General features: G+C 40.7%; 1 protein-coding gene and 1 long non-coding RNA gene across 2 annotated transcripts; both read right to left on the bottom strand.

Moving 5' to 3' along the window:
• Positions 1–967: 967 nt before the first annotated feature.
• On the bottom strand, positions 968–1,713 carry LOC141329856 (uncharacterized). Its single transcript, XR_012355190.1, has 3 exons — positions 1,627–1,713; positions 1,447–1,548; positions 968–1,192 (listed from the first exon to the last, which is right to left on the bottom strand). It is a non-coding gene; the product is annotated as an uncharacterized lncRNA (long non-coding RNA).
• A 5,975-nt stretch (positions 1,714–7,688) lies between these two features.
• On the bottom strand, positions 7,689–17,186 carry LOC141329114 (uncharacterized). The gene is made up of 2 exons (XM_073835443.1): positions 17,117–17,186; positions 7,689–9,780 (listed from the first exon to the last, which is right to left on the bottom strand). Exon 2 carries the CDS (start codon positions 9,658–9,660, stop codon positions 8,281–8,283), a length of 1,380 nt encoding a protein of 459 aa, XP_073691544.1. The 5' UTR covers positions 9,661–9,780; positions 17,117–17,186; the 3' UTR covers positions 7,689–8,280.

Raw genomic sequence — 17,186 nt, 5'->3', positions numbered from 1 at the left:
AAGATTTCACCTAGGGATATACAAATTGTATTAGAAATGCAAATATCCTTTTATTGTACATTCTAAAGAGAGCTTTATAATGGGAAACTCAACCATGCAGTGGTATAAGCTGCACTAATAGTGATAATTGAGATGCTTCTCCATATTATTATTTTATTTAGCTTTTGTCCAAAGTGACATACAAATAATAACAATACAAAGTTACATTTACAGCAAACAATTTATTATAATCTCACCTCTGAACATATTAAGCGCTTTAAGGAGGAAACCATGCCGACACACCGCAACCTCCATGCCCTCTTCGTCCAACTTGAAGGTCCTCCTAGAAGTCTCCTTCGCTGCTGTCCACGAGGAGCTCCCACATCTGCCTTGTCCAGGTTGCTGTGATGTAAATGAGACACACTATAAACATACTGTATATGCACCTTGTATTTTGAAGTTGAGGGCAGTTTTTCACCAATGCAATGAAAATCTGGAAAAACATAGTAATTTAATTAACAAATAATTTGAAACCTGCCTGTTTCACAGCTTTATGCAAGACATCAACAAATGCAGACACAGATGTGTCTTCTGCGACAAATGCCCCTTCAAAAAACGAAGAGTCGGAGCTGAGGAACAAAGAAACAGAAAATGTATCCATGCTGAATATAGAATCTAAAAAAATCTAGATCAATCTATACTGGTATAAAAAAAATATCACCTTCCGTTTCGGAGAAACCGGTATAGCTTCCTGTTGCCATCCACAGAGATTGCCAGCATGTCTGGAGTGCAAGCAGGGCAGGTGAAAGGTGCACCGCAGGACAAGTTATCTTCCTCAAAAGCACAATAGGAAAACTCCAGGAAGCTGCGCTGCAGAGTGTCCCCGCACACAGGTCCTGACTGAAAGATGCATTATATTAATTGTTACTTCGGAGATGTCTGCATATGTTAAACAATTCTATAATATGGTGAACATTTACCCGCCCACCACACTTTGTACGATGCTCCAGCAGCTTTGCAAAGGCTTGTCTGGACAGTGCCGGCGCGATGACTTTCAGTTCTCTTACACTGCTGAAAAGGTTGAGGGAATACAAAGTAGAAGAACTGGTGGAAGCTGGCCAATATCCACTGTTTACGAGGTCCATGAACTCTGGAGCCCACTGCTGCTGGCATGTTTGGCATGCAAACAATGGCTGGTGCATGTCATAACGCCCTTGGATTATAAGAAAACAAACCCATGGATACCTGAGCTTTTAGAAACAATCAGCTGGCACACTTTAAGACACTTGAGCTACATCTAGAGTAGAATCACACCAGCATAGTTTAAATTAGTATATTTCTTTTGATTTATCATAGTGACAAGATGTATTCTGCAATTTTTGAGCACTGCTTTTTTCCTTGCAACGCAAAGCCAAAAAAGGGGGAAAAGCTAAATATAGAAAAAAGATCAGAGTTTGGAAATATTACCATTGATGGAAATTAAAATGACTGCTTTGCCAGGTGACACAGTTATGCTGGGGACTTCACAGGGACATTTTTGAGTCACTCTCACCGTTGGCAAAATACAAGCTAGTAAAGGAAAGAAACACAAAATTAGCCTACCAGATTTATTAGACAAGAGTACAAAAGAGTTTTGCAATTACCTACCTTGGTCGTGTGAGCTGTATCCTCCTTCCCCTCTTACAAAATATGTGGATGGGGGAATAGCTTTAAAAAAGCCCTGAAGGACTGACTCCCTGTCGTGGAGTGGCCATCTCCTGTGATTCTTGGTATCGCAGGTTTCACAGAACCACTGATCTGGTAGACACTCTCTGCATCTAGGAACGAAATCAACGAACCAATTCAGTCATTGAATCAACTCTTTGAAACAGCCCTGATTCCACCATAAACATGGAGTTTATCCAAAACATGAAGACATCAATTAGTGATGCACTCAAAAAACCTACAAAGTATGAAAGAACATTAATGAGATCTCACCTAACAACCGCAGGCTTGCTGCAATGGCTACAAAATGGTTGGCCAACATCCTGAGTTTGGATGAGGCATTTAAGGTGGAATGGCCTTGCCTCCTTCCATCTTTGTGAAGCTTGCTGCTGCCTGAAACTCCATGATGATGATGCCCTCTGGATTTCAGGGGAGTCAGACATCATAGCAGAGAGGCTCTCCATGTTTTTTTCTGCAAAGACAAATATTAATTTAATTGACAAAGGACCATTTCTATGCAGACCCACTATTTCATAATAATGGGTAAATATCTTGCCAATGCTTTCAATAACATCAATTTCAGAACTTTTCCAAATCAACTTTCCCACAGTCTAGGGCCAAATTCAGCATAGTTTGAAACATGGATCAGGGTAAATTGTATCAACGTGAAAATTGAGATGGAATTTCTATTGGGATGAACTTGAAACTACTACAAAAAGTGGTTCAATAATAGAATTCAGCCTATTGTGGACACAATTCGTGGCTTTGCTGGTTTATAAAAAAAAAAAAAACCCTGAAAACCCGAAAACCGCCACAGGTAACTAGGCATGGAAAATCTGCCTCAGAATATTACCTAATAATAATTTAAATGTATTTGACCATATTTTACCAAATTCCACTTGAGGATCAAGACTGGCTGCAGGAAGCTCTTCAGTGAGCAGGCAGTTCCCGATCTGGTTGTGTCTAACTACTGTACAACAGCACACAGAGGAATAAAACCAAGTTAGACCACCAATGTATACTTTTTTGGTTGAATCTACATATCTATACATTTCAAATATGGGGGAAATTACATTTTAAAATTAAAATAATTAAAATAAATAACAACAGAACTTGGAAATAATAAATGTAAATAATAGTACAGTTAACCTGTGGATGCAATAAGAAGTTGAACCATGTGGAATATGTTTATGCAGTATTTGATTTGATAACAGTATAAACATATTCCACATAGTTCAACCTCATTATAATGAGCTCATTATCTGGATACAAGTACATGTTACTTAAGTCTACCAGCAACACAACTTGATTTCTTGACAATAATGTGTAACCAATTACTATTAGTATTTTTACCGGTAGCTGAGGCTTTGGGCCGTCCTCCACGCCTCCCCCTTGGCTTGCCACGCACGCTTTTTGGGACTGGCGGTGGGGCAACTTGCCTCTGCTCCTCAGATTCTTTCTGGGGGTTGAAGTGAAAATTATGATTAGGCTGTTAATTTATTTTTAACAAAAGATGCAATGGATATGAAAAAACTCTTATCATACCCTCTATATTTTGAGGGGGGGGGGGTGGGATTCAAGAAAGAATCCTTGATCAATGCATTGAGTTTGGCTGGACCAAGGAGTTCAAAAGTAAAAACCAACTCTACAACCCTTTCATGAAAATGTTTGAGAATTGAGAGCAGCTAGATGCAATAACAGACTGAATGAGTCTGAGGTACGTAGGCTTATATAATAGCCTTATATAACACTGTTTTCTGATAAGCTACAGAGTAATTATTATAGCCTAAACATTTCTTCAACTATTAAGATACAATGGATAGTGTTTTTTTGTACATGGCAATACATAGAATAGGACCTGATGTAGGCACTCTACTTCTCTGCATCTGAAAATTCAACACCTAAAAAGCACCTACCCTGGCTTCAGTCAGAGCATGTTCTAAGCTCATTTCAAGAGCCATCCGTCTCCCCTCCATGTAATAGCCATCTTGACTGTCGGTGACACGTGTAGTGTTCATCACAGAAACAGAGAAAGGGGCAGACAGACACTGAAATGGACAGAGGGGTAGACAAACACTCAGAGAGGGACAGAGGGGTAGAGAGAGATGAGAGACACAGACAGAAATGAGAGGTAGAGCACAAATCCAGATAGGCTGGCGCTTAAAAGGGCCTTTGGTTGTGGTGATTTACTGGTGATCTACTAGTGGGTAGGTTGGTAGAATCTAAAAAACAAAAAAAAACAAACAAAAAAAAAAACACTCGTTTAGAGGAAGGGAGTTAATGGGACCGAGACAGTTAATTGACTTAACAATGGATTAAATATAACATTTTTGTGACTGGTGCAGGTAAATACAACTTTTTAATGAACACTGAAGATCTCAAAACTAAAATGTAAGCAATTCTGTTCACTCGGAGTCTGGAGGACAACTTTCAATCCGCTGAAAGAAGTCCGGATAATTAAACAGAAGTAAAAAAAAAAAATGCAATAAGCAATAAAATCGTATATATCCATGTAATAGGATAATGTAGAGAGATGCGGTTGTTATAGTGGATACAACCCCGAGAGGGTGAAATGCAAACACCAAAACAATGTCACAAGAAGTTAAAATAGGGCATAAGGCAGTCATGACAATACTCCAGCAACATACTTGACTAATACACTTTTGCATACATATTTCATCGAATTATATAGTCTACTTGTTCATGAGGTTGCCAATAATTTTATCTTACCTTACTCAACGACTCCAAAGGAAGTAACGTTAGTAACTAATTGGCGGTAGCGCAGTCACCCGGATATTGTTGTGCAAAAAAAAAAAAAAAAAAAAAAAACGTGAAAAATTAAATTAAACTATTTTTTTTTTCTCCAACAGGAGAACAGAAGAAACTTACTGGAACTTAAAAAAAATCGGAGCTTAACTTACTGTAACAAAACTGAGCAACATACTGTACTGCTGGTGACAAAAACACAGATTAAATGTCTTTTTTTTTCTGTAAGATGTGCAGTGTTTCGTTTTTTAAACTGTTTTATTCTTATTTTTTTATTGAATTTTTAAAATGACAGAATTCAATATCAAGTCCTTGACACATTACTTTTACACATTTTCAAATTTAGTAACAATATAGTTTAAATAAAAAGAACCAAAAAAGAAAAGAAAAAAGAAACTTAAAATAAAGGGCATCACAAACGTATGTTAAATTCATTTAGCAAAGATAGGCCTACAGATCTTTGGGCTTTTCAATTTTTTTTTTTTTTTTTCTTTAGACTCTAAATATATTGTAAAGGCTGCTTAATGCGATAGCCTATAGTGTCGTTAATGACCCGCTTATCGCTGATGGCTTACTGCAACATTTCACCGGTAATAAGACCCAAATAATATTATTAAAATAAAGAAATGAATGGATACAATGATAACAAATGCCCATAGATGTAGCGTTATAGTTTTAAAAATATAAATAAACAGCAAAGCAATCCTGCTTCGGAATAATAACCGAAAAAGACCGAAATAATAATAAATAATAATTAATATACAACGCCGCCACTGCCACCACGCGCAGTGCTGAGGGGTACCAAAACTAGCCTAATGAAAAATCAATAATCATAGTCAATAATTATAATTCCGATATTATTTCATTATATATTATTAGGCACCTTTCAGCAAAGAGTATTTAATTGCTCTGGAGTGGTCGGTTGGATTGCGCCAAGTTTGACTTTGACAGTAGGAGGTATATAAAAGACTGGCAAGCTCTCTTTATGTTTAAAATCATAAAGAAATTATGGTTAGGGCACCGAAATGGCTAGCAGCAGCACTGCACATAATCCAAGATCTCGTGAAAAAATGTTGATTAAAAAGCTTCTCTGCTGCAGCCCGACTGGCAGAAAGAATCGTGCAGTTTCACGAAATATGCATCCAATTGAAATGCATTAGTTTCAAAAAACGTGCTGGACTTACGAAAATAGCGAAATAAACGTGCCCCTGCCACGAAAAAATAGATTAAATTACGTGACTATATCACGAACTGCCGTGAGACTGGGTTGGCCATGCACACTGCTTTTAAAATCACGCCTTGTAAACCATAAAGCAACACCTAAGTAGAGGGGAGAAATAAAATATAACCACTAACCAGTCAACTTTAGAAGTTCCATTCTGCAACTTCACTGCAAAATGCATATCTCCTACATGTGGAATAAAGATTAAATCTTCTAAACCATGAATCAGGCAGCAAGTAACATGCCACACGGCAGTTACAAAATTTGTTAACCACAAGCATTTACACACTGCCTCCAAATTCATCCGTCATAAAAAAAAAAGAAGTTTGGATCAGGTTCGATTTTTTGGTTTTGACATCCGTAGAAAGCATTTTGATTGGAAATGATGGGGAATACAAAAAAAAAAAAAAACTCAAACTCACCGGAATTCTAATCACACGCACCTGCAAGCAATCGACCCCTGCACATATAAGCACGCCACACACAGCCATCAGTGATAAAATCAATAAATCAATAAACCTGGTACCTATTCACTTACCTGTCTCATCGGAATGCTTCCTTAACAGTGTGCAATGACCTTAATACTTAACTAATTGCTTAACCGTTTTGATATTACCAATTTCATAATAGATTTATAATTACTTGTTTTAAAACCAAGACAGTTGCAAATATAGGTCGTTTAAAACATTTATTTTAATTCAAAACCAAATTAGTCAATTAAGAATTGACAGCAGGCTTAAATCGATTATGTTGACTTCAGGCAGTAAGGCAACCTTTACACTTAGATCCTTTAAATGAAATGAATACATCATTAGTATCATAGGCAGAACCATTCTCACTCCACAGCAATGTCTTTTCCAGAAATCATGTCCGGGTTAAGATAATCCACAGACCCTGTAGTTTAGAAAGAAAACAGTTCCTAACCAACCAACTCTTTCACAGCTTGAACAGCTTTCAGCATTAAAACAAAAGAGCACTTATTGATAATTAAACTCAGTAAGGTGATTGTCAAATGTGGGGCAAGTAAATAAGAGTATGCTCAAATACTATGCTCAAAGAGGTGCACAGCAAGATCAACACATGTAAATCCATGATGGAAAGCATGAGCTAAAGACTTCCTCCGATTGATTTCCCCCACCTAGGAGACAAGAACCAGACTGAGATTCCTTCTAGACCACTTTGACCTTTTTTCCCTTATAATATGTTCCCAGGGAAAACATCTATTAACATGTGACACATTCACACATAGCATGCATTTATATTAAATAAAACCACTTCTCATAAAGTAACAAGAATATGCGTCCTCTTTTGAATTAAAGCTATCAATCTTATATAATACGCATTCTTTATAACAACTTGCACATTCAAGCAGACATATTTTAATCCTTATTAGGGCTACTGAAGTGATTCATTCCAAAGCAGTCAGTGTTTTTCGTCTTTTCTCTTTTCTAAAACTGACTGCACTGTTTTCATTATGGCAATATTCGACCAACAGTTTACACTGGGTGCATCAGAAATGGCATACTTCCCTACTATATGGTACACTCTTAAAAAATAAAGGTGCTTTAAAAGTTTCTTCACAGCGATGCCATAGAAGAACTATTTTTGGTTCCACAAAAAAACATCTGTTACCATTTTTTAATCACGTTTTCACCACAAAGAAACTTTTGTGAATAAAGGTTCTTCAGATGTTAAAGGTTCCTTATGGAACCATTTAGACTAAAAGGTTTTTCTATGGCATCACGAAGCACCTTTACTTTTAAGAGTGTAGGCGAGCAAACAGGTACTTTTGAGATGTGAAAGAAGTGGCATATATACACACACAGGCATGTCTACTCTTTGTTGAAACAGAAGTAATGCATTAAACATAGATAAGAGAAACTGAACCTGACTGAGCCTTGCCAGGCTTGTATTGATCCGATACCAATATCAACATTTGTATCAATATTAGAATTGATCTGTCCACCGCTAGAGAAACTCATTCAATCTCAGTCATGGAGTGGAGTAAAATATAGTTTATTAGGTAAATAAATGCTTTTTGAGATATGAAAGCCCAAAAACATTTGCAATACTTCATGGCTTTTAGATACTGAAACTAAAATTATATAAAAACATTTTTTTTTTTCAAATTCAAATATAATCAGTAGACAATTAAAGTTATTGATAAAATATAAAAAGTGAAACTAACAGTGTATTAATAAAAAAAAAAAAAAGATCAATAATTACATTAATCAGCAAATACAGAAACAGGTTAAGTATAAGCAAAAATAATCAGCTGGATCTCTCCAACTGACTTACAAGTAGGGATGGCCACAAGACAGGTGTTTTATTTTTTAATTTGAACCTCACAGTTGAATCTGATGGGTTTGAAGATAAAGATGAACTTTATTCAGTCTGAAAACTGTAGATAATGTTTATTGCTCATGTTGCTTGTAATGATTTATCTAGATGATATTTCACTGCTTGATGCATTACTGCGTCACATTTGGAGAAAACATGACATCAGACCTGAAAGTCCTGGATCTGAAGATGATCTACTCGCTGTGATTGTTTTTTGAATGACTTTGTTGAGAAGTTGAATGTTTGAAACTCTTCCCACATTCAGTGCATTAATACGGTTTTTCTCCAGTGTGTATCTTCTCATGTAGTTTCAGATTTCCTGAATCTTTGAATCTCTTGTCACAGTGTGAACACTTATAAGGTTTCTCTCCAGTGTGGATGTCCATGTGTTTTTTAAGGTGTAAAGACTTTGTAAATCTCTTCCCACACTGATCGCAAGAGAATGGTTTCTCTCCAGTATGAATCCTCATATGGTCTTTAAGGCACCATTTTATTGCAAAACTCTTGCCGCACAGATCACATGTGTGTGGTTTCTCTCCAGAGTGGACCCTCTCATGTGTTTTCAGGCTTCCTGACTGACTGAATCTCTTATCACAGTGTGAACACTTGTACGGTTTCTCTCCAGTGTGAATCCTCTCATGTATTTTCAGAAATCCTGAATTGCTGAATCTCTTGTCACAGCGTGAACACTTGTAAGGTTTTTCTCCAGTGTGAATCCTCTGGTGCAGTTTTAAACTGCTCACTGAAGTAAAAGTCTTTTCACACTCAAAGCACATGTAGTCTCGCACACCAGTGTGAACTTTCTGATGCTCTTTTAAATGTGCTGGACGTGCAAAACACTTTTCACACAAAGGACATGGATGTGGCTTTTCTTTTGTATGAACTGTCAGGTGCCTTTTAAGGTCTAAAGCTCTCAAAAATGTTTTGTTACATTGATCACATGCATACGATTTCTCTCCAGTGTGGAGGGCCATGTGAATCTTAAGCGCCGATGAGTATGAGAAATTATTTCCGCATTGATTACAAGTGTACGGTTTCTCTCCAGTATGAACCCGCATATGGCTTGTAAGGCTTGCTTTTAGTGTGAAACTCTTCCCGCACTGATCACATGTGAACGGTTTATTTCCAGTGTGGATCATCTCGTGTGTTTTCATCTGTGCTAACACTCTGAATCTTTTGTCACAGTGTGAACACTTGTAGGGTTTTTCTCCAGTGTGGATCCTCTGGTGCAGTTTTAAACACTTTGTTGAAATGAAAGTCTTCTCACACTCAAAGCACATGTACTCTCTGACACCAGTGTGTATTTTCTCATGTTCTTTCAAACTTTGTCGATGTGAAAATCTATTTCCACACACATTACATGAATGTGGCTTCTCCTTTGTATGAACTACCACGTGCTGTTTCAGGGCTGTATCTCTTGAAAATCTTTTTCCGCACTGATCACATGCAAACGGTTTCTCTCCAGTGTGGATCCTCTCATGTCTTTTCAGGCTTCCTGCCTGATTGAATCTCATGTCACAGTGTGAACACTTGTACGGTCTCTCTCCAGTGTGAATCCTCTCATGCACTTTTAAATGGCCCGCTGAACTAAAAGTCTTCCCACACTCGAAGCATGTGTCTTTCACACCAGTATCTATTTTCGGAGGCATTTTTCAATGTTCTGGATTAAGTGTAAAACTCTTTCTACACTGAGTGCAGGTGAAAGATTTTTTGGCCCTTTTTTTCTCAAAATCTCCAATTCTTCTTTCTCCTGATTATTTCATTCAACTCTGAAACAAAAGTAAAAACAGTCCATTTGTCAGTAATTCATTAAAAAAAAAACGTGAAGGGACATTATGAAGTGAAAGGACATAGAGAAGAACCTTGATATAAAAAAAAGTTACTGTAGAAAACTGCATAAAATTCGGTTGCAATTTTATAAATTATGCATCAATTAAACTTTCCATGAAAGAGGTACGCTGTGCTTTAAATTATTCCTTTTAAAACATTATTGACATGTTAATGTTTCTATAGAGAAAGTTATTAAATATGTTTGATCAACTACATGAAGGTTCTGAGGATCATCAAATACAAACTTTGTTGCATCAAGAGAGCGACCATACATTTGTATTGTTTTAAATTTCTTGTTTTTATTAATGTATTAATTAATCATTAATCGTTTATGAAACTGAGGCACGCCCTCAGCGTGACCACGCATGTAATCTCGTCCAATAGAGAAGTGCGTGTGACGTTATAGGAAGCTATAAAGCACGTGCGGTGAACGCGGCTGGCAGCTTCTGCCACCAGGAGCGCTCGCAGGGATGCCCGAATTGTGGTTTAGCGACGCAGTGTCTCGTTCCCTCGCGGAACTAGGGGTTCCCTTCGGGAATGCTGAGCTGCGTCGTAACGCTTTGGGAACGATATGCCCACGCCGCCAGAATTAAAAATCCCTGCTGTGTGGGTAAGAATGAGAGAAGGGCAGAAAAAGGCCCGGAAAAACACCCTGCTGGTTTTGAGCAGGACATAAGGAGAGAGGGCAGAAACGCCCAGGTAAAAAGGCCTGTTACAAACAATCAGAGGACAGGGCAAGGGTGCCCGGAGTAGAGGGGAGGTCTAACTCGTAGAACCTCACGAAGGTAAGAGGCATGGACCATCCCGCCACGTTGCAGATGTCTTGGACAGACACACCTGATAAGAAGGCCTTAGAGGCCGCCACTTTACGAGTAGAGTGAGCCTTGACCCCGAAGGGAGAGGGGAGGCCAGAGGACTCATAGGAGGTAGAGATGACATCCGTAATCCACCAACTTAATGTTTGCTTAGTAACAGGAAGACCTCTATTATGGGACCAAAGCAAACAAACAATTGGTCCGTCTTCCTCCACTGGGCAGCTCTGTGGACAAATGCGTCCAGTGCTCGCACTGGACACATACAGTTAAGCTTCTGCTGTTCTCGGCCACGTCTGTACCATAGCGTCCAGTCTCAGGGGAGCTGGATGACTCGGACAGAACCAAAGGGGACATTGCTTCGTCTCCTGAGTCGCAAAAAGATCCAAACTTGATCCAAATGAGCTCCACCACATCTGGGTGAAGTCTCCATTCCCCCGGGCCTCAGCCCCTGTCTCGACAGGATGTCTGCTCCCACATTGAGATATCCAGGGATGTGAATTGCTCTTAAAGAGAGAAGTTTTCCCTGGGACCACACAAGGATCTGGTGTGCCAGCTTGTTCAAGGGGTGCGAGCGCAGACCTCCCTGGTGGTCGATATAAGCGACCGCCGCTGTGTTGTCGGTGCGGACCAACACATGGTGGTATCTCAGGTCTGGGAGAAAGTGTTTCAAAGCTAGGGACACCGCCTGCATTTCAAGGCAATTGATATGCCACGTAAGATGGCGACCGCTCCACAGACCCTGGGCCAAGTGGCCACTCATGACCGCTGCCCAACCGATGAGGGATGCATCCGTTGTTAAAGTTACTCTACGACATGGAGCTCCCAAAACCGGGCCCTGAGATAGGAACCAAGGTTTCCGCCACATGTCTAAGGCACGAAAGCAATGCCGCGTTACCTTGATCATGCGAAGCGGGTTGCCCCTCCGGGAAAACCCCTTGGTCCTGAGCCACCACTGTAGAGGTCTCATGTACAGCAGGCCAAAAGGTATTACATTGGACGCAGCTGCCATCAGACCCAGCAGGACTTAAAACTGCTTGACAGTGAGAGACTGACCTATTCTGACTCTGTTGACTAACGTGAGAATCGACTAGATCCGAGCAGAAGACAGACGTGCCTGCATCGTGGTCGAATCCCACACTACTCCAAGATAAGTGGTCCTTTGAGATGGGGAGAACACGCTTTTCTTGGAGTTTAGTCTTAACCCCAAACTTTTCATGTGGGCAAGAACGACATCTCGATGCCGAACCGCTAACTGCTCTGACTGTGCTAGGATCAGCCAGTTGTCTATTATAGTTTAGAATGCGGATGCCTTGCATCCGAAGAGGAGCCAAAGCTGCATCCATGCATTTGGTGAAAGTTCATGGCGAAAGTGCTAGGCAGAACGGAAGAACTCTGTATTGGTAAGCTATGTCCCCAAAAGTGAACCTCAGGAACTTCCTGTGTTGTGGAAGGATGTAGATATGGAAGTACGTGTTTTTGAGATCTATTGTGACAAACCAGTCCTCGGACCTGATTTGAGACACGACTTGCTTGATAGTAAGCATTCTGAATTTGAGTTTCATGACCGCCCGGTTTAGTAGTCGGAGGTATAAAATGGGACGCAACCATCCATCCTTTTTTTGGAACTATGAAGTAACGGCTGTAGAACCCGGATTCTCTGAGATGAGGAGGGACCACCTCGATGGCCTCCTTCCTCAATAGAGTTTCTACTTCTTGCTGTAATATCAGAGCCTGTTGAGGGCCCACAAGAGTGGGAAGAACCCCTTGAAAAGGTGGTGGCCGAGAACCAAACTGAATTCTGTGACCTCTTTCTACAGTGTGCAGGACCCATTGAGACAAGTTTGGCCGAAGTTTCCACGCTGCTAAATGTTCTACTAAGGGAATCAGCCTCTCAAGGCTGACCTCTGATGTTACTAGAGATGGCGAGCCCCCCTGCCCTGCTGATGTAATGAGTGGAAGTGGAGAAAGAGACTCGCTGGAGACCGCTGCGCCCTGAAGCACCGAGGGTGGCAGGGTTAGCAGACCGATCCCCTGAGGGCACTGAGGAAGGATGCACATGTGTCCTTCCCCAGGGGGACCTGCCCTCAGAAGTCCTGACTGCCCTGTCGAACTTAGGCCTCGAGGCCCCGGGCTTAGAGCGCCGCTGAGACTCCCGACCCCGAACAGGAGGAGCGCGGGAGGCGACGCTCTGTCTTTGTGCATCACGGTATGAGGAAGAGGTACTTGGGAGGGGCTGCTCCCGCCCAGCAGCCCCAGAGCGAGAGTGGCGAGGAAGGAACCTCTGGAAAGCCGCCACTTGCTGCCTAGATTGATGAAACCTATCGACGACTGTCTCAACTGAATCGCCGAATATGCCTGAGGGCAGAAGCGGGGCGTCAAAGAGGTAGACCCTGTCTTTATTCTTCATGTCTGACAGGGTCAGCCAGAGGTGCCTATCTGCAGAGCTAGGTCGGCGGTACAACGCAGCTCGCATACGTCGTCCACCTTCACTTCCTCGCCATCTCCAAGCTCCTTCCTGTCTTTATTCTTCATGTCTGACAGGGTCAGCCAGAGGTGCCTATCTGCAGAGCTAGGTCGGCGGTACAACGCAGCTCGCATACGTCGTCCACCTTCACTTCCTCGCCATCTCCAAGCTCCTTCAGCATGTCAGCTTGGTATGCTTGCAACACCGCCATGGTGTGCAAGCAAGCACCAGCTTGACCAGCTGCCGAGTACCCTTTACCCAGCAAGGAGGATGTAGTGCGAAGAGGCTTGCTGGGTAAAACCGGGGCTCTCAGAGACGATGCCGAGCCAGGTGAGAGATAGCTAGCGAGCGTCTGTTCTGCTCTGTAACCGTGTTCACCCGTCCCAACCACATTGCTGTAATTAGAGGCGTTGGGAGAGTAAACACAGGTAGAGAAAGGCTTGATCCATGATCTCGACACCTCAGTGTGGATATCCGGAAAGAAAGGTAAGCCCCGGCGTGGAGGTGGTGGTTTGGAGCGCAGATACCTCTTGTCTAATCTGCTTTTAGGCGGCTCCATAGGTGTAACAGCGGGCCAATCTAAATTCAATTTTGCAACTGCCCGAGTTACCACCTCCACAAGCTCCTCATACTGTGCGGGCTGGGAGGGCGTGTCCCCAGCCTCCTCGACCATCTTGACGTCTTCCTCTTCGGAGGAAGATAGCCGGAGGGACGAGCGCTCTTCCTGGATGGAAGAAACCGAGAGGGATTCCGATCCAGAGAGAGCGGAGAATCTCATAAGGGAGGAGGGAGAAAGGGGTTCACCCATCTCCACTCCTGTTAAAAGATCCATTTGCAAGCGCCGCTACGCCTCAGCGAAAGCGGGACCTGATCCCTGAGGAACGCTTGTGAGGGCTCCTTTCTCAAAAAGAGCCCTCCAGGAGCGAAGTGTACGCAGCGGCAGCCGCGAACAATGCACACAGTCAGCCTCCTCAAAGGCTGACTGGGCATGCTTCGCCCCCAAACAAACAACACATAAAGCATGTGTGTCCTCTGCCGTGATGTAACGAGGGCAGGGAGGAACACACTGCTTAAACTGTTTGTTTTCACCCTTTCTAGACATGTCAGTACTCAAATAAAATTGGTGCAAACTGGCCCGGAAAAAAAGTACTGACAGACAAAGACACACAGAGAGAGCGACTGAAAGACAGAAGCTGCCGGCCGCGTTCACCGCACATGCTTTGTAGCTTCCTGGTTCTCTGCATCACCCCGCCCGTGACGTCATACGCGCTTCTTGGACGAGATTACACGTGTTCAGAGCATGGTCACGCTGAGGGCGTTCCCACAGCGCTATGACGCAGCTCGACGTTCCCGAGAAACGTTTGATGTAACCAGGGGCGCCGCTCGCAATTTTGGGCCCTATGACAAAATATGAGGTTGGGCCCCCTCTACCACACCAAAGCAGATCTCTGGGGGCCCCTAAAGGGCGTGGTCCCTTAGAATTGTTGGTTTGCTCTTTTCTGATCATTTGGAATAAGGATAAAAGACAAAAACATGTGCAAATAAGTTCAAATATCCATTCAATATTTATTATTTCCTGAATATTGTGATTAACTGTTCAAAAAGTTAGCTACTGTTCACATGCATTTTACTATATAGAATAGTAATAATTTAGTACTTTTTCCTGTTTTATTGTTGGTATCCTCTTTTCTGATCATTTGGAATGAGGATAAAAAGACAAAAAAAATAACATCAATTCAATATCTACTATTTCCTGAATATTATGAAATTCAATAATGCCGCCCCCATGATGACGTCATAATATGCAAATTAGATGAGTATATTTACACCCCACATAAACTTTTGGTCATGCCCAACATTTTTCTAATTTACAGTTGATCTCTATCTTTAAGCCCTTTCAAGCCACAAGCTTTTGAAGTCTTGATGTCAAAATTTGCATTTTTTCCAAAAAAAAAACCTTGGCGCCTAAAGGGTTAAAACAAATGTGGGCTAATTTTACAGTGCTATACTTTTTTTAACGATTTTGAATGAGCAGAAATCTGTAAGAAATGGCAGCGATCCTTAGGTAAAATAACTAAAAAAAAATTTTCATCACAAACAATATTTGAACTGCAAAAAGCAGCAATTATACCTTTTAAAGGTGAAATAATTTTTCCACATAACAGATATGAGTAGCTGATACATCTTTCGAATCCATAAAGACTCTACGTTTTTGTGTGCACTCACAATAACAACAAAACATTGCACTTTTGTAAAATAATGAAAGCAAACAGGATGCGCTGACTGCAGTTGGTCTTGCAAAGATATGCTTTACAGTAGGCTACTGCATTTTATGGAATCTAAATTGCGCTTTTTAGCATCTGAAACGTGCTTTAACCGTTTAGAATAAATTTTTACAGTGAATTTGTGTTTGATTTTACTCATACTTTTGTTTCTTTTTCTGTTCTGCACACTGCTAAAGTTAAGGGAGTTATTTGGAGCAAGGGAAATATAGATACATGTTTTAAATGTTTGTTAACGTTTTGTTTGTATTGCATTACTTGCTAATGAAATGATAAAATGTGTAGGCCGGTTTCAAACTGGATGTACAAGCAGAGCAAAGGAAGCGGGAACCTGAACGCGCCCATTGTGCTTTCACACCGGCAGCGGCTTGTGTACTTCAAATACAGACTGCTATCGTTCATTCGGTCATGCATTTCAGGTTCTCCGACAACTGTCTGTCATGTGCTTTGATTTATGATATGGCTGTATGTTGTAGATTTAGGTAGCAAATGAGAAACGCTAAATTAGATAAAAGTTGTCTTAATGATTACCAGTTTGGTTCAAACTAATTTAAGCAACCGTTTTTCAAAAACGAAAAGAATATGTAAAATTATGGTATTTGGAGTAAAACTCACCCCTGCTGTTGCATGGGGCTAAAGACACAATATTTGACAAGATAATTAATAGATGACTAACTTTTACATTTGTTGACTTGACTCAGATGGTAAATATCATGTTTTATTATGGCGGTTGTCCTGAGAGATAATCACCAGGTTTATAATAAAAACTTCATAATTAAAAATGTGATAAGACATAAAAAAAAAAAAAGTAGTTGTTACTGCTGTAAATCTATATTTAAATATTATAGGATCCCCTTAAATGCTTTCAGAATGTTTTAAAAATGATTTTGTTAGCTGGACAAGTGTGTTGTGATTGGCTAAATGTCGAGCCCCTCACCTCAGCGGCATGTGCTACAGTTGTTTTGTAAACAATAGCGTCGTCTATATTGCATATCTATATCTATATCTATATTTTGCAAATAGTGAAGAGCACATGCACATTACGTTCGCAGTGTCTTCAGCATTTGCCGTCTGGTTAGATGAGAACGTAAATACACGAACAACTGGTTGCTCTATTGCAAAGTAATTTATATTCTAAAAATTCCCCAAAACAGCGGAATTACTAGATGGATGGCCTACAAAAACTTACTCTGAACTTACGTCCATCATGCGGAGCTGTTTTTGCAAAAGTTCTAGCTCTTAGGGCCGAACAATGCTCTTAGATACACAATGGATTAATATTGAAGCAAAAAAAAAAAAAAAAAAAAAACTTAAATATATTTTTTTTTACATTTTTGTATTACATTGCATATTGACAAACTGATAAGCTATGTAACTTTTCATACTTTGCGGTAAAAGTGGCTCTCCTGTTGACTTTGCTGCATCTCTAAGTAAAGCGGCTTTACTTTCCTCATTTGTGAAACTATTTGTCCAAGTCCAAACAACTCAACGACGTATTCGACTCATCACATTAAACACAATGATCGGCATTTCAGGAGTGAAAGTCTTCTTTCTACACTGAACACACGTTAAAATCACTCCAGCCCGGTTCATACGAGAAGCTGACATTTACCTTACATTCCTGCTGCCCACAAACCTAATTATGCAAAATAACCCATGCATGACAGTAAAAGGCAACTAATAAATAAGAGAAGAGAAGAGAAAGAGGACTCACCCTCATCTTACAACTCTCACTCCCGTGCGCATTGACACACCAAAGTAATTCTCGCACCTACTACTTCTTT

The sequence above is a fragment of the Garra rufa genome, chromosome 1 (genome assembly GCF_049309525.1).
Source record: "Garra rufa chromosome 1, GarRuf1.0, whole genome shotgun sequence".
In the NCBI taxonomy this organism is placed as follows: domain Eukaryota; kingdom Metazoa; phylum Chordata; class Actinopteri; order Cypriniformes; family Cyprinidae; genus Garra; species Garra rufa.
The sequence above is the reverse complement of the archived record's forward strand: the minus strand, read 5'-3'. Positions and strand labels throughout refer to the sequence as shown.